This window comes from Poecilia mexicana, unplaced genomic scaffold (assembly GCF_051168715.1).
Source record: "Poecilia mexicana isolate PSO_F unplaced genomic scaffold, ASM5116871v1 scaffold_6, whole genome shotgun sequence".
Lineage (NCBI taxonomy): Eukaryota > Metazoa > Chordata > Actinopteri > Cyprinodontiformes > Poeciliidae > Poecilia > Poecilia mexicana.
This window is the reverse complement of record NW_028263375.1, coordinates 16,245,948-16,273,810: the sequence shown is the minus strand read 5'-3', so window position 1 is coordinate 16,273,810 and position 27,863 is coordinate 16,245,948. Positions and strand designations below refer to the sequence as shown.

At 39.5% G+C, this 27,863-nt stretch overlaps 1 protein-coding gene across 3 annotated transcripts in view; it reads right to left on the bottom strand.

Moving 5' to 3' along the window:
• Window positions 1-25,354, bottom strand: part of LOC106926589 (serine/threonine-protein kinase WNK1-like) — a 29,354-nt gene extending 4,000 nt beyond the window's left edge. Inside the window, exons 1-27 of one of the 3 annotated variants that reach the window (XM_088006317.1) lie at window positions 25,213-25,354; window positions 21,749-22,988; window positions 14,574-14,746; window positions 14,039-14,259; window positions 12,288-12,445; window positions 11,362-11,450; window positions 11,040-11,259; window positions 10,730-10,831; window positions 9,014-9,404; window positions 8,779-8,924; window positions 8,384-8,455; window positions 7,994-8,029; window positions 7,362-7,421; window positions 5,505-5,584; window positions 5,084-5,246; window positions 4,882-4,998; window positions 4,626-4,739; window positions 4,492-4,537; window positions 3,695-3,838; window positions 3,212-3,618; window positions 2,762-3,109; window positions 2,599-2,673; window positions 2,158-2,271; window positions 1,764-2,073; window positions 511-682; window positions 239-423; window positions 21-158 (exon numbers count right to left, since the gene is read on the bottom strand). In XM_088006317.1, coding sequence (XP_087862443.1) covers window positions 21-158; window positions 239-423; window positions 511-682; window positions 1,764-2,073; window positions 2,158-2,271; window positions 2,599-2,673; window positions 2,762-3,109; window positions 3,212-3,618; window positions 3,695-3,838; window positions 4,492-4,537; window positions 4,626-4,739; window positions 4,882-4,998; window positions 5,084-5,246; window positions 5,505-5,584; window positions 7,362-7,421; window positions 7,994-8,029; window positions 8,384-8,455; window positions 8,779-8,924; window positions 9,014-9,404; window positions 10,730-10,831; window positions 11,040-11,259; window positions 11,362-11,450; window positions 12,288-12,445; window positions 14,039-14,259; window positions 14,574-14,746; window positions 21,749-22,540 — 4,873 coding nt within the window. In that variant the 5' untranslated portion in view covers window positions 22,541-22,988; window positions 25,213-25,354. Of the gene's footprint in view, window positions 1-20; window positions 159-238; window positions 424-510; window positions 683-1,763; window positions 2,074-2,157; window positions 2,272-2,598; window positions 2,674-2,761; window positions 3,619-3,694; window positions 3,839-4,491; window positions 4,538-4,625; window positions 4,740-4,881; window positions 4,999-5,083; window positions 5,247-5,504; window positions 5,585-7,361; window positions 7,422-7,993; window positions 8,030-8,383; window positions 8,456-8,778; window positions 8,925-9,013; window positions 9,405-10,729; window positions 10,832-11,039; window positions 11,260-11,361; window positions 11,451-12,287; window positions 12,446-14,038; window positions 14,260-14,573; window positions 14,747-21,748; window positions 22,989-25,212 lie in introns of all 3 variants that reach the window. The other 2 variants (XM_088006316.1, XM_015001603.2) reach the window with 2 other exon arrangements.
• Between the last annotated feature and the right edge of the window lie 2,509 nt (window positions 25,355-27,863).

Here is a 27,863-nt window from a genome sequence, read left to right as displayed (position 1 = left end):
GTTGATGATATTAAGCGTACCAGTGGAAGAACTACTGAGGCTCGGCAGCGATGGAGACGATGTGAGTGGTTGTACAGATGAGCTAGCGGCTCCGTCTGCAGCTCCGGTTGCAGACGGTAAACTCTGCTTCAGAGGTGACTCTGACCCGTGACTCTGACCTGAGCGTCAAAACACGAGGATTAAACGTTTAGGCGTCATGTTTTATTGGAAACAGAGATGATCGGCCGCCTGTCCTGACCTGAATGACTGGGACTGGGCTGTCCGCTGCTGCGAGATCTGTGGCTTTTGCGTCTTCGCCGACCTCCGCCCAGAGCCACAGCAGGGGAGACGACAGATGGAGGCGGAGCTTTCCCCATTTTGGAGTACAGCGCCTCTATTTCCTCTTTCTGACGACTCTGGAGGAGCTGAATCTCCTTCATGTGTCTGCAAGAGCAGACAGAAGACATTAGGTTATCTTTTTTGAACTGACATGATGTAAAATCTCAACATTAAGTTAAATGTTTGACGCACTTTTCTCTGAGGCGACTGATTTCTTTTTGAAGGGCTTCGTCCTCCGTTTCAGAGTCCCCCTCACTGGTTTCATGGAGCTGTGGGTTTGGAGGGTCAGAGGTCGATGACGACGGTCCGTTCGGCAAACCGCTGCCATGTTGTGAGCTGGAGTTTGCTACTGGAGCTGGCGTCACTGCAGAAAATCAAACAGTGAATATCATTCCTTTAAATGGAGTTTCACCTCATGATACAGAAACGTTTGTCATCACTGGGTCTGACGGATTCAGCAGAAACGTCACAACATCAGCTTGAGCTTTAACATTTTCATAACAATCAGATGATCAGACACTAACAGGTCTGACTCAAGTCGCAAAAACAACAAAACAAATCCTTCAGACTAGACTTCAACTAACGCCCTAAAGACTAGAGACGTTTATGAAGGGTTTTTATCTCAGCCGGGATGTGAGTTGAACATCGTCATTTATTGGGGCAATCAATGTTGCCATGGTTTTAATCTCCGTCTGCTATGTTTCTTAGAGCATCAACGCCTATTCATATTTCCAAGAGGGTAGATATTAGACTTGATTGTTTTTCAAAATGAAAGCAGATTTTTGCCAAGGCAACTGTAAGAATCCATAAATTTAAATGTAATTATTAAATGTTTATGTGTTAATTAAGGCGTAAGGGGAAACAATAAACGCTTGGATTCCATATAGCCGTGAAGCGCTAGACGTGACCTGCAGGTCGTGGATTTGATGAGAAAATGTTTGTTTCAACATGGTGCCAACTGTCAAGCAGAGTGGAAGTGGAATCATGCTGCGGGCCCATTTCACTTCCACTTGTCCGCTGCTCAAACAGGAAGAAGTGACAATACGATTCACCTTAAATCGACAGCTAGATACACCAACATCTGCCTTTTTGAAGGGACTAACATTAAGCTTCTGGATCTAAATCCATCAACTATTTTTAGATAAAAGAGTGGTCAAATATTCAGCCAGAATCATGTCACAATGTTGATGATGGCTATGTTATGGCATAACTTATTTTCTCAGCTAAAATACATTTTCCAAAAGATTAGTGGGTCTATGCATTTATTTGAGCCTGAATGTATAATATGTAGATAAGACAACATCCATAATTTATAATTAATGCCTCCAGCTCTTACTGGTTGGTTGTCGTAAACTGGATCAAACCCCCAAAAGAGAAGCAAGGGAACTTTAACGTACCACTTTTATATAAGGTTTTTCAACACTTGTTTCAAACCTCCCACTTACCTGTGACTAAAAATCGTCCCACTTTCGAGGCGGCACTCGTTTCGGACGAGGCTTCGCTGCTTTTGGTCACCTGGAAGCGTCCGACGTTGGTGCTCTGACTGGCAGAGTCATTAGAGATCTCTGAGGCTTCACTGGGCCCTTTAGGCAGAGGGGACGACTGGTGGAGTGTGTTGTCTGGGCTTGAAGGCGCCGAGGACGACGAGGATGAGGACGACGAGGATGAGGACGACGAGGAAGTAGAGGATGGTGTGAGGGACGAAGAAGACACAACGGTGGACGGATCTGGAGCACTATCGGCTGCGACAGAGACCTACGTAACAAGATGAACCGTGAGGTTTTTAAACGTTCAGCTGTTTAAAGTTAAACCTTGAATCCTAAATTTAACGAGACTCACTTTAAAGCGTCCCAGAGTGAAACCGGCCTCCGGAGGCTGGACGTCGTCGCCTCCCTGAGCGGTTTCAGGACTTGGAGCTCTCACTATCTGAGTGTCTAAATTACCCTGCACTGACTGCGGGTTCACACACAGAGAAAACAACACAGACAATAAAAACAGACCCAGATGTGAAGTCAGGTTACCACAGCAAATTATAAAGATAAAATAAATCCTGACTAAACAAAGCCAATTCTTTTAATAATCTGCTAAAGGCAACAAATGGTTAAAACATTAAACTTAAGCTTTATCTGGACGCAGGTGTTTTTTTGTTTGTTTTTTTTTTACCAGAATACTTCAGATCGGATAATGAACCAGCGTAAGATTATTTTCTAGAATGGGACGGATTAGGTAAGGAGAATCTTTGATTTCTGTATCTAGTGGTGATACTGCAGAGAAACGCACCTGGTTTGGTCCAGGAAACGGGTGTACAGGTTCAGATGGAGGTGTAGCAGCTTGCTCAAGATCAGTAGGTAAAGTCTAAAATGGTAAAAAGGAATCTGGTCAAGAATCACTGCATCAGTAAAGATAGCTGTGGATTTATTTCTGAGCTGAGTTATTCACAAACCTGAGCCCGGAGCTTCGATGGAGGGGGCTGAGCTGACCCCCCTGGTGTGGTCGAGCCCTGAACGCTTTGTGCGCCTGAAGCGAGGGGAAGGTTCGACGGAGGAACCAGGGCGGCTCCAGGAGGAGGAGAGGAAGTTCCGGTGGGAGGAGAGGAAGTCCCTGTGCCTGAACCGTGATCCACCGACACCGAGGAGGCGGAGAGCTGGTCCTTGAAAAGCGAACGGAGCTTCATATCAAGGGTTAGGATGTCATCCCTGCCGGCCGTCTTAGACTGGACCTCGGCTCCCTCAGGCTCCGCTGGGTGTGGCTGGGCCTGGCTCTGGCCGGGTACCGTCGTGGCAGGCGGATGCTGAGAATGGATGGATGTAACAGCACTATTAAAGGCCTGCCGCTCTGAAACAGGGGCGGACGGACCGCCGGCAGCCATATTGCCTGGCTGTGACCCGGGTACCGCGGGTATGGACGTCTGGGTGGATGGAGGAGAAACGGTCGAGGACGAAGTCGGGATGCTGGTCGATGGCGGATGCTGTGGGTGAGCCGTCTCATGGGAAGACTGCGGCGATGGACTCGAGTCGTTGTTCACAGTCTGGGATGGAACGGGTGTTGGCAACGGCGACACTCTTCCTGTTGAGTGAGGAGGTGAAGACGCTGACGTGACAGGAACGGTGGTGGCGGGAGCCGCAGCTTCAGGAGGGGACTGGGTTTTGTTAGAGACATCGGAGGACAGAGAAGGGGCCGACTCTTTATCGGTCGGAGCCGAGTCGAGGGTGCTGCTTCTGTCCAATCGAGCCTGTCTGAGTTGACTGAACGCGCTCTGAAGAACCCCAGACGGAGCAGACAGCGAGAGGCCCAAAGGAGCTGCAGAACAAAGCAGAACCTTATCGCCTGAAATTATAAGCTGGCATTAAAAGGTGGACAAAACTAACGTTCTTACCAGAGCAAAAGTCGTCTCCGACGGATGTATTAGCAGACGAAGCTCCAAAGAACTGATCTTTCAGACGCGACTCTGGGACCGGGCTCACTATGAACCTCCGTCCTGTTGAATGAACCACCTGAGTGGTGGTGCTGGGGGAGATGCCTAATGAAAAACATGGTGCATCAAATCAGTGTGTGCCAAGATTTTTAGTTTCCACACACGCAGCCTCAGCTTTTTACAATGTCCCGTCTCATTTCAGGTCAATGCAGGTAGAATGAAAACACTACACCAGTCTGTCAGTAAAGCTGTGTGTCCATCAAAATCTACAGCTTGTCAGTGTGCAGAAAATCAGCATTTTGTAGCCATTATGCTGAAACAAGCTTCAACCATCAGTCAGTCAGTAAAAACACCAAAGACAAAGTCAAAAAGTGGAGAAGTCTGAAGGAATCCAGAACAGTTATAATTTTAGTAAAAATCAAACATTGATTAAAAACATGTGGACTCAATTCTGCTGCTTGTATAGTGGATGTGCTACATGTTTATGAATCAGTGGTCACTAAATTTAGGTCACAATTTAAAGATACTGCACTAAGTTTAAGTACCTTTTTTTTTTAAAATAAATGTAATTGATTGAATTATAAAATGTGGACGATGACCCACATTATATTTATCACTTTGCTCCAGAATTAAACTAACCTCTAAATGCCTTTTGCATGATTTTATACATGTTCATGTCAGGCAGATACTTTTGTTCCTAAAAGGATAAAACTGTGTGAAAATTAAACACTCTAATAATACTGATTTTGTGCGTTTACCTGGTACCATGGGAACAGTCAGCTCAGGTTTTTGTTGATGGCTCATCTGCATAGAGACAATGTATTCAGAAACATCCTCAGGTTTAGCAAGCAGGAGTGAAATCTCTTCATTCATATAGCTAACAAAGCCGCACCTGTGGGAAGCCATCTTTAATGCTCTCTCCCTTCTCGTCGGCCATTTCTATGACCTCTCGGACCTGCTCGATGAACGACTCGCGCTCACTCTCCAAGATGAACTCGCTTTCAACCTAAATGAAAAGAAGACATATTTAGACTGTCAGATCTCACGTGCCTTACAGAGGTTGGAAAAAACAAAATCATCAAAACTGCATGCTCAGTGAACGGTAAATGGTTCAACATAAATGGCATTTACTAGTAAATCAACTTTACCATTATGTGGGCGATTTCCTCAGGGTTATCCCCATCTAGATCAAATCTGAAGGTCACCATCTTCCTGTTGTGAGTTTCCAGTTGGCACTCTGCGACTCGATCTCCCACATTAGAAATCTGCAGCAGATTTCAGGTAAAACTGATTGGTGACAAATAAACGCGGGAGCAGAAAGAACTCAGTACTGGCAGGATAACTTCATACACTGAGAACATTTAGCTTGGCCTTTGCGGTCTTCTCATGGCGAGAGCGGCTGCGGACAGATCGCCGCTGGTGACGCTTCATGGTGCGGCCCTCGTGGCGACCCCCAGACGTAGAACCGCCATCGTTACCGTCACTTAGACCTGAAGCTGCGTCTGACAGGCAGCTGGAGGAGACAAGTTCAGGCAAAAGACGATGAGCAGACTCCCAGATACTGGGAGATTTTGTGGCGTGTTTTGGTGACGGTGCAAATTAAAAGTGACAGCGTTTGCATTCAATCATATTTTGAGCATTTGTTGATGCTCTTATGAAACAAAAAGTGAAAAAGAATAACCCAACATTCTCAAGCAAACTATCAGTTTTTGTGGTTTGCAAACATAAATTAGAGCGTATATGCAAGAAGTAGAGAAAAACAACGTCATACCTGTCAACAGATGGCGGCACTAAAGCAGAAGAACTCGCAGGTTGTTCTACTGGTGCTGAGAGAGGAAGACTCACAGAACCCTAAAACACACATTTAAACAAACTCATGACTAAATCTTAACTATTATACTGGTAACGATTACCAGAAATCTTACCAGTGAACCTTTCAGATCACTTAAAAACAGCACAGCTTAGCATTTCTAAACAAAAAAATCTAATAAATTATCTTTAAATTATTACTTTCATCCATATTTTACTGTTTGATATTTTATTGGTTTGACAAATCATGAATATGTTTTATTTACTTTCATTAAAATGAAATTAAGATTTTAATTTGGATCCATTTCAACGTGATTTCTTTGGTTCCTTACACGTCATTTCTTGTTTTACTTTAAAGCACTTTTTGTTTTTCAACTTCAATAAAGTGTCATAGAAATATAATTCTACTTACTAAATATTATTTTCTTGAATTACTTTTTACAATTTTAGATTTCATCATAAAAAAAATTTATTTTACGTCTCGTTATGATTAAAGTATATTTTCTGAAGTTTCATAATTGTAGGGTTTTTAAAAGACACTTCTGTCTCTGATGTCTCCTCACTATAATTACGACACCTCAGTTCTACAGTTTCCATAACGATTACATCCATTTTTTAAAATCTAGTATAGAAATACATTTATCAAAGTCATCCACCAGATGGCGCTATGTTAAAGAATGAAAAATAAGTGGACAGTCATAGCCAGCCCACTTCAGAAACCAATTACTGCTGTGCAACAATTTTCATTTCCCTCTGAATCTGTCTTCGTCTCTGCTGAGCTTAGATGGAAACCATTTCCACATATAGGTTACTTTCATTTTGTTCCACACTTTTTTTTTATATATATATATCAGTTAAGCACCACTGTATTACTCTTAAAACAATTAATGATAGAATAAATACAGATTCCACATTCATCAGTTTAAAGTATAATTTCAAACCACAGCCTTTTAGGTCAAATCTAACACTAACTGATACAGCTAGCTGCAGATTGTATTGGTTTGTGTTGGTTTAAATCCAGATAACACCATGCAGGAACACATTTAATAGACTGATAAGGCAACACAACGAAAACTATTCCTATAAATGCATGAAATACCTGCCCCGTGGTGCAGGTATTTTTGCCCCAGGAATGACTACATAGTCTAAGGAGCCATGCCAAGGAGAAGTGAAAGAAATGCTTGACAGCAAATTCAACCACCCACACAAGTTTAGTGCTCTGAAAAGTACCTGCAAAACAGAGAGGCATGAAGCCTGATAGAGGAAGTATAGGTGCTCTGCGTTGATTGGTGGAGACATGATAGGAGGACTTGGATCATTCCCCCAAGGCTAAAAGCCATGCAAGAATAAGCAGCATGCAGAAGGAAAGAGTGGAAGAAAGCAATGGCACAAAACACAGTAAGAGTTGTGTGTTCATGGAAAACAGATAGAAACTTTAAACAATCCAAAGAAAAGTAGACAGAAAAACGCTCATGCAGTCACTGTCAAGCAAACCAGTAGGAAGTCTGAATAAAATGTATATACTGCAGCCAAATGTGTGCTGCAGCCAAATGTGTGCTGTATTCCCTGCATACAAGAGGAACCTTTTCGATGTTTGAGACCAAAATCAAAACATTAATTTCACTCATTATGTACGTATGTTAGTTTACATTGTATATATATTGTATATACAATGTATATACAATATACAATGTATACAATGTAAAAATTTACAATGTAAAAAAAAATATACTGTTTTTAAAATATACATTTTAAAAACAGGTTGAAGCAAGATTTAAAAGGCATGTAAAGCATTAGCAGGAGAGGTTTTGTGGGTCACCTGCGGCTGCTGAGCTCCACTCGGAGTTTGGGCCAGTGTGCTGCTGCTCTCCAACTGTGGCTGGAAAGAAACATAACAGGAGACAGGTGGCGTCAGGGCTTGATGAGAGAGAATATAAACATACTAAAGGAAATGTACATCGAAGACCAGGAGCAAAAAAAAAAAAAAGAAAAAAAAAAAGAAAGAAAAAAAGACATCTGGACAGGAACGCCATTAAAAGACAAGCTGGGAGAATGCAGCAATACAGGTATTTAGGGCACCTTGTGAAGGCCTGGTTGCTCACTAATCTACAGTACATCTGTCAGAGATTTCCTCTGCGCTCTTTTAAAGTCACATGCACTTACCTGTTGGATAACATTGCTACAGAATTCACCTATGATTCATCTATCTGACACTAGGGCCAGGGGGTTGCTAAGCGAAAAACAAAGTGTCTTCTTTGCAGGTTTTTTATTATTTATTTTTTTTTTTTTTTAAGTAGAAAACACTTTGTACCGCTACAACTACTACAGTAGACAGCTACAGGAGTCTACAGATTAGTACGAACGTGTTCCTTTAGTTTCCCTGAGCATGTTACTCTTTAGACTGAGGACGTATTAAAAGGCTGTAGCAGGACAAAGGTACATTTTATCTACCTGAGGGGGAGGCGATGGTTGGTAGTAAACTCCGTACTATAAAAAACAAACAAACAAAAGCACAAGGTAAGAGTGGCAGACTGAAGATAAAAGTCAAGTCAATGGAGGGGGAGAGAAACCGAACAGGATAGTTATGATCCTGCTGCCTAAACCAGCACTTCAAGCAGGGAATGTGGATTCTGTAAATCGACAACCACTAAACAAATTAGCTTTTGCTTTGAAAGGCTGAGTTCAGACAAAGAGGGGTGTGTCCAGAAAATTTCTCCAAGCTATTATCCTATAAACAATAGATCTGACCAAAGCAAAACTCTGTGAAAAACAAACAAACAACGGTTTCAGATTTCACAATTACTCTGCAAAGTCATAATGATGTGATAGCCGATATTATACCTGTGGAGGCGTCACTGAAGCCGACGAGTTGGTGGGCGCACTAGGAACCACTTCAGGCTGACCGGCTTGCACCTGTGGTGGAAAAAGATACCATGCAGATTACAGCCAACTGGCTATTTTTTTTATAAAAGAGCAATATATATGTTGCATATTCAAACAAGCTATGCCTCATTTGTCTCATTTCTTATCTACATTCATAAAATCGTGACCAGTATATTTGGTCATGCCTCAGACAAGGAGCCTTCTTTTTTAAAAGAGATTTATTAAACCTGTTAAATTTTTGTGACTAGCGTTTGCCAACAGGTCCTACAGACACAAAAACGACGAAGTGCCTGCAACTCTTCTGAAGATAAAGCAAGAGTTTAAGAAGGAGAATCTTTCTTGTATTTTCTCACCGTTGACATCGATTCATTTTGCATCTGAGAACATGACGCCTGCGGCTGAAGATGCTGATTTGGAGAAGTGTAGGATACTTTAGGCTGAGGAGGCAGGGCCTCAGGAAGGGCAGAGGAACCAGGTAATCTGTCCGCCAGGTCCCGAGCTGGACAAGAGACAAAACGGTGAACTGGTTGGTAACCACAAACCTTTAGGAATCTGATCATTATGGTCTCTCAGATTGAGTAATTATACCTCCTGCAGTCTGTTGTAGATGTTGGTCCGACTCAGACTCTTCAGACTCTGGCTGGATGCCACTGACACTCTGTCCCTGAATGGGAACTTGGACTTGTCCACTCGACTGGGGAACATATACTGCCTGGGGAACCCCCTGGGACATCCCGGTGACATTTGTCGACTGAGCAGTACCGTAGTTCGAGCTCTGAATACTCTGCTGCGATGCTGGCTGGCCGCTAACCTGTGTGCTGTGCTGGGTAGGCTGGGGCGCAACATAGGCTGCAGGCTGCGGCACCGGCTGTGACTGAGACACCTCCAGACCCGACTGCTGGCCTACTTGCTGATGTGGAGGCAAAGAGTGGCTCTGCACTTCCTCTTCAAGTCGTTTCTTCTCCTGATCTTCTCTGACCTTTAGGAAGATTCACCAAATACTGAGTGAATATTCATTAGAAAACAAAAAGTCTCCCTTCATGCTGATAGAAACGAGAACCAGTTGCACATTTACACCCTTATGAAAGTACACCAAAAACATTTGTTAGCATTTCGTTCACTGAAACCACACACTTCAATGCATTTTATTATTTTGATTACATATGACTAATGCATAATAGCACATAATTATAGAGATTTTAACCTACTTTTCTTTGAAACATTCCTGAAAGCTGAAAGCTCAGCTTCAGTGTAAACCATTTTTAGATGTGAATTTTTAATCTTGCCCTGATTTCTTAAATGAGATTAGGTCTGGACTCTTGTACTGTAATACTTCCATGCATTGATGATGCTCCAACTGAACATTTTGCTGATGGAAGGTGAAGCTCTGCTCGTTTTGCACCCATTAACGGGTTTTGTTTTAGCACTGACCTGTGTGTAGCTCCACTCCCATAAATTTGGGCCAGCTTTGTTGTTCTGGCAACAAGCATTCCCAAATCATCACACTGCCACCACAACCCTTTATGGTTGAGTCAGTGTATTCACGCTTAGGTGCACAGTTAGTGTTCTGCTACACAGAGTGTGTAGAATGAAGGATTAAAAAAAAGTTTAATCTACTCCTCTGGTTGTCATGTCCTACATGGCGTTTGGAAGACTGCAAACAAGATTTCTTGTGGCTTTTTCTTTTCACCAGATTAATGAAACATCAACAGATTTTCCACCTGAGCTGTAAACCTCTGCAGCTCCTTGTATGTTACAACTAGTTATTGGGAGATTTATTTGATTAATTCTCTCCTAGCCTGGCTTCAGCTTAGAGGTCTTTGAGGGTTTGTTGTTGTTCTATACTCTGTCTGAACAGAGCTTAGTAAGATGTTCCAAGACTGCACTACTGTTTTCTTACCAAATCCTCATTTAAACTATTTTATCCCTGTCTGACAGGTTGCTTAGTCTTCTTGATGCTGTTTGTTTACTCTCTTTGCAAATTAGGTCAAATCTCAAGGCAACTGGTGGAACTGGATTTGATTTGGAGGCATCAGATTTCAGATTGTTTGTAAGAAAAATAAATAAGTGAAAACCATGCTTCCTTCTCTTTTCACTTCACAATATCTGCTGGTTTGACTTGGTTGTATTAGATAAAATCTCAAAATACATTGAAGTTAGTGGTTATAATGTGACAAAATGTGGTAATGTTAACGAGGTGTGAGTACTTTTCCTAGGTAGCGTTCTTTAATTCTGAGATTGCTTCAAGAATTCAAGAATGTGCTTAAAGTAGATGAAAAACATCACAACGAGCTTGGGACACACCTGCTGCCTCTGTGCCCTCTTGCGAGAGATTAGAGACACCCTGTCCTTTATGGCCTTTGCAATGGTCTTATGGTCTCCTTCACAAACATAACCAGATTCAACCTGCAGCAGGAAGATGAGATATTAAAGTCAGGAATCAAAACGGATTCTCAATTAGAAGCATTTCCACACCCAGAACCTAACATGTCAGTGCAAGATGCCATCGTCTTTAAATGCAGTCAAGTATTTGCGATGTTGCCTTTACACACTGAGGCACAATGGAAACCAGTGAGCAACAAAGACAGCCCGGGTTAAAATGCGTTCAATTTACCATTTCCTGAGCCACATCTTCTGGGACATCTTTGTTGAGGTCAAAAGAAAACTCTATAGCTTCGTTGTCTTTGTACTTCCCCTTCAGCTTCTTTATATCCTCAATTCTCAGCCACAGCTTGATTGCCTCCATCTCCCCATCATCCTCTTCAGCCAACTCCACACGTACGCCTGTATCCTCTTGGAAGAAGGCATGGTTTAGGAGATCTTTGATGGAGTACCTAAATGGACAAAAGCCGGTGAGTAAATGAAAACCCCAAAGCTTAAGAAAAAAAGAAGAAAGGCATCTAGCATAAATATGGGGATTTTCTAAAGTTCGAGACCTCTCATCTTTGTTCTGACGTATGCAACCCTCAATGATTTCCTTCACCTCAGGAATGGCCACCTTGTCGAAGCTGCCCGGTTTCACCCCCTACAGAAAACACAGAACTCTAAATGAAAACTACTTTCTGCAGCTGGAATTTTTCAAGTCTAAATAAATTTTTGCATCTCGCTGGAATTTTTTCCGAAACCACAAAAATCAATTATTTGAATTTTTGTATTGGGGTTGAGAAAGTGGAAAAAAAAAAAAAAACATCTAGCTTCCAAAGGTTTAGCATCCAAATAAAGCAAAATTACCCAGAAGACATTTAGAGTAGGGGGGGACGTTAAAGAATATCAAGTGGTGGAAACGGAGGGGGTACAGACAGAGATGGCTGATGAGACGTGAAAAAAGAGATTACAGTAAAAAAAAAAAAAAAAAGGAAAAAGGAAAGTAACAGGTTTAACCTCCTTATGCGAGAAATATGAATGACTCATAACTTACATTGCGTTCCAGCAGTTTGCCAACACAACCTGCATGAATAACACTAAAACTATGCAGTTCCCCGATGTAGCTTCTTCCGTTCAGGAAAGGATTTGATTACTAATTTTATCTTGTAGATAAACAGCACGGCTTCTTTGTGAACCATCTAATAACCTTCAACGTCTCACCTCAATATTATAGTAAACCTAAAGAAGATATATCAACGGAAAACAGAAAGCAAAACAGGATGAAGTAAAAGGAAGGGGTTTTCTAGTAGGGGGGGGGAGAAAAAAAAAGAAGCTAATTTCCCTCTTGGAAGATACCGGTCAATAGAAACAGAATATGAATTCAAAAATGCGTAGGTGGGAATTAAAAATTACTCCAGAGACACAAGTCGTCGTGGCACAGAGGAGGAGGTGAAGGCATGGTAGAGACGTGATGTGCAGTGCTGACAAGACGACTTACGCTGGTAACTCTGCGGTAGATCTGTGCAGCGTTCTGGCACTCTGAGTACGGGTACTCGGAGGTGGCCATCTCCAACATGCACATTCCAAAGGCATAAACATCCACTGACTCGTCGTACTTCTCCTCATACATCTCAGGCGCCATGAACTCAGGGGTACCTTAAATCAAAACAACTATTCAGAACTCTCGAACTCCCTTACTGACTGTGTGGGCTTCTCATAACCCATTGCTCCTCTGCTCCTCTAACCCATCGGACGGGGTTGAGGAAGAGGAGGATGAGAAGAATGATGGGCCCGCTGGCATCTCCTGGAGTAGAATCTGTGAGGTGAAAGTTGGAGGAGAGAAATAAAAAAAAAGGGGGGGAAGGAAAGTAAAAAAAAAAGAGAGAAAACAAAAAAGGAGGGGGAAGCTGAGCTCAGTTAGACTGTAGAGAGGATTGCACGTGTTTGTCTGTGTAAGACCTCGACATGACGGGACATATATATATATGTGTGGGACTGAGGTAGCTAGTGTGCAGGACACACTTTTTGGCAGGAATTCATATTCACGGTGCTCAATAATTAGCTCTCATTGAAGAAAATTGCTTCCAACAGCTGCAGTGAAATTAACGGTACTCAAGATCGTGCCAATTTGCTCTGTAAAAGAAATAAAACTAGCTATGGAAGTAACTTTTGTCAAAACCTTATCCACAAAAAAAAAACAGTGTTAACTTTACTCATTGTAGTACACTCACCTCTCAAAGTCTGACCTACCACATCATCCTGACCTGCAGGAGGAAAGTGTTACAGTGAAGGCCGACAAGAACACATCCCATAGCTATTTACAGAGCTGAACAGTGTGTCCTGCCCACCAGCCTCACTAAACTCATTATTTTAGCTTCAGTCTCAGGTCTGACACAGAAAAACTCATTTAGGTATTTGATTGTAATTGGTTTTGATATTGATGCATGTACAGCACACTATTAAGACTTACCAGGCCCATAAAAGATACTTACTCAATGACCAGCAGTACCCTATTCATTCCAAACAGCAGAATGGGGCACAGCTGAGGCTAGAGCCTACATTTTAAAAGCATACTCAAGAATGTGAAAATAAAATAAAATAAATAAATAGGAAGGGGAAAAAAAAAAAAAAGAAGACAAAATGCCGACAGAGGCAAAGTGGAGAGAGCTCCCTGGACAGAAAGATGGAGCAAAAACTTTCTGCGGTCCTGCAATAATTTTATAGATAGCAAGAGACAAACACTAGGGGGGGAAATAAAACAAAACCTGTAGAGGCAAACCCATAGAAAGAGATGTTAAACAATATATGTACAACTGGCAAACAGACCACATATTTCCAAACCACAGGACAAAGACCAGTCTAAGACACAAATACCTAAAGCCTGAAAGAAGGCATGACAACTACTGTTATATTTAATATTAATAGTTAAAAGTAGGAGAAACATTAGGCGCTACTTACAGTCAGTAGATGCCTGGAAAAAAGACTTTTTTTTTTAACAGACATAGAACAGAAATGCTCTGTACATCGATCAAAAGTCTGCGAGGAGGAAAAGCTAAGTGCAAATCTGCCGCCGTATTTGGCCTCCATTTGAGCTGTGGTTTGTTTGAGAGACAGCTGAAACACTGTGGTCTGTTTTTAAACCACATTGTCAGAAAAAATAGCAATTTCATAAAGACAAAGCGTTCAAAACTTCAGAGAAAGACACTGTCCCACAGGGAGAAGGAGGCTGAAGTGATTCTGAGTTCATACCTATAACACTCTTGGCGAAGGACGCGCGCTTCAGGGTGGCCAGTCCCAGGTCTCCGATCTTAACAGATCCCGTTGGGCCTGTGATGAAGATGTTGTCACATTTGAGGTCCCTGTGGATGATTGGCGGAGCCCGAGTGTGAAGGAAGTGGAGTCCTTTGAGGATCTGTCGACACCAGCTGCGCAGCACTTTGATTTTCATCACCTTGAACCGCTTCAGATATCTGCGAGAGAACAAATCATTATTTCTACAAAGCCTGTTAGATGCACTGAGCAACGAATGATGGGAGCTGTACTCTTCTTTGTACTTCTCAGTAAAAGAAGATAATGCCGCAGAGATGTACGTCGAGTACATTTTGACTTGTTCTTAAAAGAAAGTAGGGATTAGTCATACTTTTTTTGTATTTCGGTGTGCTACAGAAATAGAAACTTTGGCCCAAAATATAATTTTTACAATGAGCTAAAGCAAAACATTTTTTTTAAAGAACATAAGTTCTATTGCTTTCACATTTTTAAGTCCATCAGTTGTGAGACTCACGTTTTGAGTGTACCAGAGGTCATCAGTTCTGTAACAAGAACAATGCACTTCTTTCCTTTGGAAGGTCCCTCCCAGGAGTCATAAAAGCGAACAATGTTGGGATGTTGTAGTCCCTTTAACATCCCCGCTTCCTCCTTAAAGCGCTGCCGCTCTGTCTTCGACAGCTTACGGTCCTGCAAACAAAACCAAAAGGAAACATTTTAACATTTCATAACCTCAGCACCATAACAATTCATGGCTGCACATGTAGGAAGTTACACAGTGATGTTCGCCGTATGAACACCATTAATTCAATTTTCATAAATACTGTGAAACTTCTTTTTGAAAAAGTTGGACACAGGATATAGTGTCTTCATGAACCAAAAATGTAATTGTGTGCAGCTGTGGTCAGAGGAATGCATTTCTGTTTTCTCTGGCAAAGGCTGTGAAACACAAAGAATGTGTTGAGGTTTGCCCTTGAATTCATGCAAACCAAATTAGAAGTGCAATGATGGATTTAGATTTTTTTAAAAAGGAAAGAAAAAAAAAAGCTGCTAAGCGCTGAAAAAAAAAAAGTTGCTTTATGCATCTATAGCGCATCGTGAGATTGAGGATTTGATGAAAAATAATCAAAAACACAAGATAAGTTCAAATCGAAATGAAATCAAATCAAAAGATTAGACACAATTATATTATGGTAAAATACATTTCTTTAATATGTAAAACATATATTCAAAATCAATTAACAGCTTAAAGCACAAGTACTAGAAGTCTTTGATGTTCTGCCCAATAACTCCAAAAATTTTAAACTCGTGAAATAACTTCTATCAAGTTTCAGGAGCAATTTCTAGCATGACCCACATTTAGATTATGCATGACTAGAGAGCAGTAAACCCGCTGTAATTGAACAAGCCGTGAGAAACCCAGCAGCCAAAGACCTCAAGTTCCCGGACACCTGGCCTTAAGCCAAGCTGTCCAGCATATTCAGTCCATCTGGAAGAGCAGAATGAACGTTTGACTATTAAAGAAAAGAAGACTTTGATGTTACAAAACATTACTTTTCCCATACAATAAATAAACTTATAACGCAACTTTCACTGTGGAGATGTCTGAGTTTTAATGTCAAAGAACAATTGGGAAGCCGAGTTGGGGAAATGAATGAGCTAGTCAAAGAAACTCCAGGAAACAGTGAGTGAGACATCAGGCAACTAGACCAACTGACCTACTTTGTAGAAAATGTATCTATTTATCTAGAGGGGCCATGGGTCCCCCTTCTCCTCTGCTCACCATGTCAAAGCAAATATGCAAAATATCTACAGCAGCATGTCCCATCATTCTCAAAGCTCCAAGGCTGTGCACAAAACCAACAGAAAGGAATCTGATCACAAATCTGAGATCACATAATAATAATTGCACTAATAAATCCCCCTTAACAAAGATCAAATCTGTAAATAGCCTAATTTCTTTTAAACGACAATTCAAACCATTACATCCAGCCTAAAAACTTCAAAGTCTGCATCTTCAACTTGCTGAAAGTGGAGACAGAAAGTCGAGTAAATAATCTTGCCATTGTCTCTTCATGAGTTAATCTGGATTATCTGATTGATGTATGAAAACAAGTATGAAGATTTACAAGGGTTTGGTTTCATCTGAGGAAAAAAACAGAACATGGCTTTTTGCATTTATGCTATTCTTGTATGTTTTCAATATGTCTAATTATAATAATAATCTTTTAGACCTAAAGCAATTTTATCCAATGTAAATCACATTCACTGTTAACTACAAAGTGGAGGGGAAAGCACTGCTTCTAGGCAAAGACTTTCATAAATAATCTAACAGTCCAAAAATAGACTGAGGGGGGGGGGGAGCCTGTGATCATGCAAACACTCAGTGACTGATGAAGCTTTGTTCTCAACTTACTTTGGGGTAAAGTTTAAAGTGAAAAATCCATTAACGATGGGGTAGATAAATGGATACCGTTATCAATAGTATGACGTGTTGCAATGCATGTGTAAAAACCTTTGTAACTGCAGATCAATTGTAAGCAAAAGGCAAGCCAGCACAAGTCAGTTCACAAATTTTCAACATTGAACAGATTTTAAGGTGTTAAAAATAAAACTACTCAATGGAGTACCACTCTTGTCTAAAGTTAAAGTACACAGTTTAACTAAGTAAATTGTACACTTTGCTGTTTTGGACTATTGTGTTGGTCATGACAAGTATAGTAATTTCAGTGTCATTAAGTAGCTGTATAATGTTAAGTTTCTGTTCCAAGCAACCAAACAAAAAAGAAACCCTCGTAAATCTAAACCATAAGCAGAACATGCCCTGGTTTGTATTAAAAGACGGAATTCCCCCAAATTTTGGAAACTGAATGCCGGGCCCCAGCAGAGCAAGTTTCTCCAAAATGAACGATAATTAAACGTGTTAAAAAAATAACAAAAATCTAGAGCCACGGCAAGATATGAAAGTGTGCAGGAGCTTTTTCTCCATCTTTGATTTTTATTCTATAGCCACAGGTCAGGTCACTCATTAATGGCCTTAATTTGACTTTCCTTTATCTCTGTAAAGTTTAATGACTGTATCTTCCACAGCTGTGTTCAACTCAAAACTACTTTCTTGTACTTCCTGCCACAGTGTCACCAGAGTGACATTTGTCATTAAAAGTAAATACTAAAAACGTCCCAGTTTCACAGTTGCTGTTTTAACGACAGCTGTTTTCTTAAAAGCTGGGCTAGTCATTGGTGGCATTTGGGTTTAAAAGGTCATGTCATGGCCTCCCACATATTTTAGTCAGAAGGAGAACCAAGACTGTACTTAGAAGTTAATCCTATCAGCTCACCTTTCTGCTCAAAACTAAACCTTTTTTTTTTTGTGGCTAAACTGACCCACGTGTTTTACCATTGCAGTGTTACAAACAGTAAATTGCTGAATGCTCATTTAATGTGTCCCGTTTGAAAACGCTTATGCTGCATTTCACTAGGTAATTTTTAAACGATACTTTCTAAAATATTACAATCTAAAATCTAGTAACACTCTTATGGTAAGCCTCCCAGCAGCAAGCCATTAAGATCGGCGATAAATCGCAGTTGAGTTTAGTGTGACACTTTTAGCAGATCCCTTCAGCTACTTGAACAGAGCTGTCATTGTCTCTGAAGAAATCCTGAGGTTTCCCTAATCTCTAAAGTATGGCTACAGTTAGGAGAAGGAGGACGAGTTGGGGAGATGACGCATACGAAACTGCATGAGTGAGGAGGAAAGGGGAGGTTCCTAAATTTATTCCCCTTTCCCTCAACTTCCTCTATTTGGTGACCTACTTATTGTTCAGACATGCCAGCAACATGAGATACAAAACAAATGAGTGTGGTCATGAGTAAGTAAAGAAGGGTGTTGGTCTCGAAACTCTTGAGGATTCTGACAAATTGGCTTTTCAGATGTAAAACAATGCAGCTTTAGATCACAGTGATTTTAGGCGAACTAGCTGCAGGGGCTGAAGAGGGGGAAGTGGAGTTGGTGATTTCATTTAAACAATAAACCAAGACAACCAGCAACAAAATTAGATGGTGAGCTTGCTTTATGTCGGTGCTAAAATAACTTTTTATTCATGTTTTAAGTCTGCGTTTTTATTAAGTCCTGAATTACGGTAAATGCAACAAGATTAGTTTGAAAGTTTTGTATCTCCCTAAAAGAATGCACAAGTCAGACTTTTGTAGCCGATTTCTGGACTAACGTTTTAGAAAACTTTGATTTGTTGATACAGACTTGAACTTATTTCAATTTCTCTTGAAAACCTTTGATATAGGTTTCAATAGCATTGAAAATGTTGTTTCTAGTCTTTCTGCCAACGGTTGTGAAAAGGAAGTTAAAAATCAGATCTGAGACAAAGAAACATTTCTAACTGCCTTTAGGATCTTTTGTTAACGATTAGGGCAGTTAGCATTACTGTAGCAACAGTCTGTGAGTATTCCCCAATGGAGACACTTAACTCTGCATTTTGCAAAAGATTGCCAACATGTCTAAATCCAGCATGTTCCATAATGTTGAAATCTCAAGAAGATAAAATAGAGCAACATCCCTGTACTCTGAGTCTGTACGGTCTTACAGTTATCTGCTTAAATTGTTGCTCTAACACAAACTGAACGATCCACAGAAATGTCTCCAAGTATCATAAAAAAAATAAATAAATACAGATTCCTTTTAAATAGCATCTAACATTTCTGTTCTTCCTCTGACTTCAGCTTTCATGCATTAAAATCATATATAAACTTATCTTCTTTGTTCAACACCAGTGTCCACAACAAAGGCTTTTGTGGCCAGAGAGACATGGTACCAAGTGTGTTAATTAATCAGAATAAGATCAGACTTTTCAGGTTCCAGCCAGCCAGTCACCAGGTAGCAGACTTCAATGAGTCACAGTCGTTCCGACTACCTCTGTGGCCAGCTCACAGGTTTATTGCTCTCCTTTCACACCATGGTTTCTGGTGGTTTTGTAATGCAGAGAAGCTAGTCCTGAAACAATAAGTTATTTCACAATACAGAAAGGCAACGTGGAGTCAAAGAGTGAGACTGAGTGTGACTCAGCAGTGATAATGCGTGGTCTTATTCATACAATCTCCCTCATGCCACTGTTTTCAATAGAATTTAAATTTAAAGCCAAAACGTCTTACACTGATTGAATAAATCCATACATTCCCAAAAATACAAGACAGTTTGCAAAATTATTCTCATGTTGATCAATTAGGTCAATTTTCATAAATTACCACCGCATCATAATCTTGTGCAATTCCAGCTGTCCTTTACAAAACTGCTATTTCAGCGAGCTATGAAGACTTAATACTACCTTTAATGTTATAATCTATCTTTAATGACAGAGAGCAACTTCAAATGAGACGATCAATCATGGTGGTAAATCCCAGCACGCCAAGTAGTAACATGTTAACTGGGTGGATTTTTCTTGCCAGGGTACTGGGTTTATTTAAAAAAAAAAAAAAAAAAAAGAAGAAAAAATCAAAACCTCTTTGAGGAAATTAAGAGGGTGGGAAGTGGACTGATGGTTTACAAGCGGGACTTGGCAGGTCAGCCTGCTGTGCTAAACACAGGAGATTCCTCAGCGAGGAATGTGACCCGTTTTGCATTCACACAAGCATTAGCAACAGGAATGCACTGAGCATGCGTGCGATTTGCTCCAAGTGAGGGGGGAGGGGCACGTGTCTGTAATCTTAACATTGTTCTGAAACCAGCTTGCATGTGAGACTGTGGTTCTATCCGCTGCTGTGTGAAGGCCAACAGCAGTCATGACAGGGTGAAAGCTCAACATTATAACCAAACGTTCATGTGGTGAAGAAGGCCAAAGTTTGGACTGTGCAGCGGTTAGGACGGACAGCAGAGCCACAATTATACAGAGTTATCTATAAACAAAAAGTGAGGTCCAAAAGAGATCCTGAAGAATGTAGGTCAAAGGTCAATTTTGTAAAACAGTTTGTCTTTGTGGCCCACTTCACTGAAGAGAGGCAGATAACTTCAGAAATGTCTGTTATTTTATATCTTAAAAAGTGGCAATTATGTGGTTATGGAAATATTCTCAGATTTGATTTTCACTCCCTTATTATTTAGCTGTCCAGAATTTATTAGAACGTATTTAACTGCAGGTCCCTGAACCACTCAAGCTTTATTTTACAGTGTTTCAACAACTCTGTGCATGTCTAAGGAAGAAGAAACGCGGTTAGTGACAGATTTCTGAGGTTTCTCTATTTAACAAAAGCAAGACTTTCCATAAAGTCTTATTCCTCTGAGGCAATAACACCAACCACTCAGCCAACACGGACCAGCCTGCATTCACACAGGGAAGTTTTTGCCATGCTCGGATGAGCAGTTCAATCTACAGCAGTTTAAGAGGAAATGGTGGCTTATCATTTTATCAAAAAGAAAATTACGGCGGCTCGGGTTCAGGTAACAACGTGGAAAGAAATCTTTCTGGCTTCACCGTCTTCACAGGAGAGTGGCAAGACAATTTAACACTTTAAAAATCAGACATCTCATGGGACTGAAAAGTGAAAGTTGGTATGAAGTAAAAATCACAGTTCTACTCTAGACATTGATGCCACGTGGATGGGATGATGGATGCTCACAGCACCCTTTACGTTTACTTCTAGTGGTTCTGAACCTGACAGCATAATCCCACAAGTTAAATGTAAGATTTTTAGAACCATTTTGAGCCTCTAATCATTTACCCACTCAAGTTGATGTTGTTTAGTCCCAGCATGTGACTCAATGCTTTTACTTGGATAGATTACAGTGTCAACATTTAAACTCATTACGCTTCAGAACAGATACTTCTGATAAGATTGTCAGCTACTCAAATCCCTGATTTCAAGACACACTATTAAATAAACACTTTTTTGTAGCACAAAAGTGGATCACAAATAACAAGATTGCTTTGATTTGTCTCCGAAAAGGAAACAACACACAGAACAAATTAACGCCATCAGGTATACTTTTGTTTAAAAATAAAAACAAAAGTACATACAATGAAGGACAAAATGTAGAAATTTAAGATATAAAAGCTGATTTAAGATATTTTAAGGCCAAAAAGTAGATTTATACTTGAACATCTGCAGAAACCTTTCAATAAAAGCCACGCTGGTCATTAGCTTTGGCCAACTGCTGCTTATCGGATGCAGTAGAAGCTGCATTAGTCATAACTCTAACAGTATTGGATAATGCATTAATTACATAATATGCCGTCATTGCCAATAACACCATTTGTATTATTAATACTGTTTTATTCAAAGTCTCATAAATTAATACTTTCAAGGTAACAGTATGTTCAGCCTGTTGGACGGAGTCTCGTGATAGTGTCCAGATGCTACAGCTGATGGAGACTTGTCATTGCTATATTTAATATCCCCATCACACCACATGGTACAGTCCTAACACTCCTATTTATATACCCATTTTCAATAAATTACTTTTGGTGTACGAGCGTAAGTTGATGGTGAACGATATTAAGTTTTGTTTCAAACTGGCACAAATTCAAAACAAAGATCATCTGAGGTCACCTTACGGAGCGGAAAAACCCAACATCATTGAACAAGCATTAAGTAGCAGATATTTCCTCTTTCAAAATGAAAAATATCTCAGAATGATATTAGTGCCATTCTGAAAAGCAATGAGATCAAGAGTTAAATTGTGCATACCTGCAGCTCACACCATGCCACCTCCACCGTGGTTTCAGTGTCCAAGCCTTTGTAGACCGTCTTGAAAGAACCACGTCCGATTTCTATATCAAACTTCAGGAACCGTCCGTCTGGTGATGTTCCCACTGCTTTGGTTTCTGCCTCCTCGATGTCATCCTGGACCCTTTTCTCAGCTTCTCTTTGCTCTGCCTCGGCTCGTGCCCTGGCAGAGTCCTTATCCTCCTCCTCCCCCTCATTCTCAGGAGAAACCTTCACCTCAATGACGCTCTCAGATTCTCTGTGACTTGGCAAATGTGCCTCCAAACATGGCGCAGTGTGAGCTTCGATCAACATCTCTGCATCTCTAATGTCTTGCACAGCAGACTGTTGTCCCAAAGACAAAGCGTCTACCTTGGCAATCTCATTATCTTTCCCCTGTTGATTTTCTCTACCGTTATCAGCAGACTTCTCACTTTGATCACTTCTGGGTTCAGCCTTCTGTAAGGGAGTAGCAGCAGCCTTGTGCTCCGGAGGGACCAATTCCTGCGGCTGTACTTGTGGAGGTAATGGGATGGGGATTTTGCTGGGTAAAGGAAGGGCGAGTGCCGTGGCATTGGAATCACTGATGACACTTCGACGTAAAAAACGGTGTTCAGGGTTACATCGGTCTCTCTCCATGGTGTGATGTCGACGTCTCACTTCCACCGGCCGGGAATCACCCATCATGGAATCTGAACCAGAACTGGGGCCATTTCCACTTCTCTGAGGGGGGGCTAGGAACTTCACCATTTTGTCGTCTGGCTTTTCCGACATCCCACCACCCGGGCTTAGAGTAAGAGGGTACAGTAAATAAAAATTAAAATAAGCTTACTTCCATGACTGCCCAATAGGCTTGGCTAGGTGGTATTAACCTGTAGTCAAAAACAAAAAAGGCTAAACTGAAATCTATCTTGTGCTGTCCCTTTGATTGCTCAAAGACTGTCTTTATATATATAGTGCAGGGACTGGGGGTCCAAAATGGGAGGTGTTCTCTTGTCAACGGAAAAACACTGAACACCGCAACAGAATGCAGAGTATTGATGTTGATACACAAGTCTCTTTAGTTCCACATCATCCATCCTGTAAGACAGGATGCTTGAAAGATTCTTTCAAGCATAAGGAATTACTGGCAAGGACCAAGTGTGCACGGCCTCCGACAGGCACCAATCACCCCAAAGGCAGGGTGGACAAACAGTGTTAATACGCTCCAGTCCACTTTGTCCTGCAACAAAGAACCCAAAACAAAAGTTAGGCCCGACACATTTCAAAAGTAACCAACGTCATGTCAAATGTCAACAAGATTTGTAGCGTTTAGCATAAGGTAAAATTTACAGTACACATAAACTTAACCTTTCTTAACCCAGAAAGCACAGAGAAGCTTGACACAATTTATCTAGACTTCAGAAAGTATGTTTCGAGTAGCAGTCTATTTAAATCTGCCTGAAAAAAAGAAACTACATTTACAGTTTGTTGAATATTGGATTTTTGCAGAACTAGTCATTGTAATATTGACGACACATTTTTCTAGTTCCCCCAAATTGAAGATCAGATTTCAACTTGCGTCCGATTTTGAATTATGTGGATGTCTTCAAAAGTAACATAATTGCTCCAGCACACCCCCACAACTGGGTTACAGGGAATTTTCTCTCTAAACTTGGCAACAAAGGCAACAAATTGAATTAATCTATAATCTCTTAGCCTCAGGCCTACCTCTTGTCTTCCTAAAGCTCAGCACAAAATAGAAAACTGAACCCTGTTCAACTTTTACAAATGACTTTTTTTGTCCTGAGCATTGTAAACAATAATCATGGGCAAAACTTCCATTGACACAGTTTTAAAAAGTTGACAGGGTACATTATACTAATCCAAGACCTGCCAAAAATGCATACATACATGAATGATGTATGACAGATGAAGCCCTTGCTATATCACCTATGTTTTATCATGTCAGAAGCTGGGATTTAATAGAAAACTCTTTTTAAAACAACTTCAGAGATAGTGAGACAAAAAAAGATCTGTACAAATGCTGTCAAACATAATTTCCTTAACTGTATTTATTGCATTTCAGTGGGTATTTAGGGCGTCTCAGAGAAACTGTCTTTGTTGTTAACATTATAGTCTTAGAATTGTTTTTTTTTAAGGCTGGAAAAAAAAAGTAAGCCCAGATTTTATTGTTTATCACATCCCTCTTATTATGTTAATAAAACTCTAAACTGGGTAAACTTTGCCTCTTTTGCCATGTGTGTTGAAAGAGTATACACAATTTTGTTGTGATGAAGGCAGAATAAATTGACTCTGAGTAAATTCACCTTTTCAACATTTCTTCTCCCATTTTAAACTGTAATGTTACAAAATAACCTGGTGAATCCTATTTATTTTAAACTATTTATTTTAAACTTAACTCAATATCGCAGATGTTTCTTATTGATAAAAACATGTTTTTAGTAAGAAAACCTGAGGGAAAATACAGTGGGCTGATCATTTTTCTTTTCTTATTTTTTTAAATGCAGTAATTATACTATCATGACTAAAAATGTTGCAAAAGTCAACTTTAAAAATAATATCCACGTTGAAGTCATGGGATCTGCTTAATTGTGACAGTACATAGATAAAGATATATAGATATAAAGACATTACTTAACCTCTTGTAAAACTGAAAGTCCGTGCTTTACTTTTAGGAGCCAGAGGTGGCACATTTGACAGGTAATAATTACTGCCACCAGTAAAAATCATGACATGATATATTGCCTATGTTCAGGGTGGAGGTTAGTAAACATTTTGAGCAGAACCAAGATTTATGGGATCAATGAAACGTGTTTGTAAATTAAACCACGGCTTCTGTCGGTATTAAACATCCGTTTTAGTCGGTATGTCAGTAACAGCAAAAAGAAACAAGAAAAAAAACAAAAAACGATTTGCATCCTGTCCCCTGATATGGTTGTTCAAACCAGCAGTGACAATGTTGTTACATATTAATCACCTTTTTCCTGTCACCGCAGCAGCTATGGCCAACGTAAGCAACCATAATGACAGAAAGAAACCGGATAAATGTTAGTCGCGCTTCCATCCAGATATACAAAAATATACACAAACGTAATAACAATTTTAAAAAATCGAAAGATGACTAAATAAAACCTTTTAGTACATTTTTAATTTTAGCTTTGTATTAATGATACCCTTGCCGTCTGAAATGGCAACATCGAGTCAACATTACAAAGCGAAGGGAAGCAACGGCTCTTTGTTAGCAGCTAGCACTCAGCTAGTTAGCTGGAGTCGGCTAATCCCTTAACAGGGAAACGACAAACCAGCGATGACTAATTTGCGCGTTGCGTCTTTCTTCAATTCTGTTCAACACCATAAAACAACCACATAGCTACCTCTAACCCTAATTCTCGTTCAAAGCCATTTACAAACCATTATCAAGAAATAATAGGTCACAAGTTTACCGTATCGAGGTCCTGTTTCCATCCCGGAGTGATTAACGCCACACCGGATACGTTCACCCGGTGTGAACGTCGGTTGAAAAGGCGGTGACAAAAAGCGCCACTGCTACCCCAGCGATGGAACGTTAGCTAGGCGGGTCTTGCTAATGGCCTAAAAAGGCTGGACCCACCTTCTTAGCAGCGCTTCATTCATTTCAATGTTACGAGGAGCTTTAACAACGCCAGTGTTGAACCGTGTATAGCTGATAACATTACAATGACATTACCCCTGCTTGTTGAGTTTTGCTGTATTGACAGCAAAGCCGAGCTATGTTTTGAAACCTACCTTCTCTCAGCGCTAGTCAACGCCAGGATCTGAAATGGAAATTCCCATTGTAAAATAGCCTTCATTTCGTTTGAACAGAACTCACTTACCTCGGTTTAAAACGTAGTGCAAGTATAAATCCCAAATAATACCGAATTGTATTTTTTTTTATCGGATCCTTTACACCCAGGTTGTTGAAGGATGAACGTTGTTACTGAGTGCGCATTTGCAAGCTGTGAACTACATCACATTCATTTGCTGCATACACTGTACTCGGCACATAGTTTGAACAGAACAATGTTGTTTGGCTACTTACATTTAATTGTTTCATTTTTGTTGCCTGTTTCCAATAAGAGGTACACCTGAATGAACATTCTGATGCCTTCTTTCTAGGAACCAGTAAAATAAAAATAAAAATAAATAATAAAAAAGGAAGAAGATGTCAATCAATTAGAATTTGGTTACATTTTTTATTTTATATTTCATATAATACAAATATAAAATTACTTGCAGAGAAAAATGCTACATCTATTTTATTTAGTTTTTTTATTATTATTACATTATCCTCACCTTCTCCATAAGTTTCTTGCTCAGAATTTCCAACGTCGGGTTCACAAAATTATGAACAAAAAAAAATAATAACTGTTTTTATCCAACCTACAAACATTTTATGTATGTGTTTATTTTCTGTGTTCTTGTTTATTCATATTTGTTTCTAGAGGGAAAAAAAGACAGAACATTAGTCGTGCAGAAGAAATAGCGCCTCCTATAGTCAGAGTATACGACAGACACAAAATTAGGTCGATGATATTTGAAAGAACGGGACAATTTTTTCTTTTTTGCTTCTCGAACTAAACTTAAAATTCAACTTGGTTGTTTTTGACAAGAAAAAGATAAAACTGTATTTCAACTTAGTATTTTATTTTTACAATACTAAAATGAAATAGTCACACATATTCTGTAACCAATTTAGTACAGTATTAGGCAATTATGTTATTTTTAGACAAAAAACATAAAGAGGACGTTAATGATATAAACTATGATTGATTTGTACACCACTGGCTTCGAGCTTATTTTTTTAAATAACTGAAAATGAAGGATTCTATACATTTTATGAAATCGTTCGAGATATCTGAATGATAAATTCAAAAGCAAAATTAAAGAGCTAATATACATCAACAAATAAACCATTATAACCATTACTTAAAACTAAACGTTTCGCAAGACATGTATTTTGTCGAGGTAACGTTAAGTAATTTCTTTTTAACTCAAGTTAGTAAGGTGAGCACTGCCCCCTGGTGGCAAAGCCTATCTGCCTTTAAATATTGAAATAGACAAATAACTACATTTATATATATATATATATATATATATATATATATATATATATATATATATATATATATATATATATATATATATATATATATATATATATATATATATATATATATATATAACCACATATATATAAAATGATTTACAATTTCATTTATTTTATAGTACAGCAAAGTAACCAAATCAATTATTTATTTGAGTATTTATTTACTTATAGAATCATTGTCTCTTAAAAAAATGTAGTATTAGTAAAGGAACACTTATACAGTAATGAAATTCACATGTTGTGTAGATTAAATGATCAAATGTTGACGTTTGTTTGATGTCCAACAATTACATGTACTAATTATTAATTACGTATGTTCTTTAATTCAATTAACATATCTTTAGTTTATTTTAAATAATTATGTAAAATTTATATTTACATGTATGAGCTATTGCTCTCTTGGATTGTTGCACTTTTGACCCTTGATAGAAATCTGAATATCAGCATACAGACATATATAAACAAAATGTTCAGGTTAATTCAAGCTCAGTATCCATTTATGTATATTTTTATACATATTTATGGTGAAACAACACTAGCCGCTCTGTAAAACAGTTCTAACCTTAACTGATTCCTACAGGTCAAAGTGTTAAACTTTGTGCTTCCGAAACAACAGCATAACTAGAAAAGAAATTGCATTTCCTGCGAAAATGCAGTGTGAATGCTGTAAGCTGAATATTTTTAGTGAAAATTGCAGAAGCATTTGAAGTGAACTGCAGAAGACTTGCAGAAGCAGCAGAATAAAGCAAAAATCTGCTAAGCGCAAATAGAAAACTTGTATAAGAGGAGTGCAAACTTTCAGTCAATGCAAAAATCTCACCCAAAGAGTATTAGAAATGTGTGCAGAACACTGTTTACAAAGCTAATCTGTAAGGTCACAACATTTTATAAGCTAAAATTAGCTAAAAATCTAAAATTAGTTGAAATACTAATGCCAGGCTTTGGATTAGGACTAGCATCTTGACC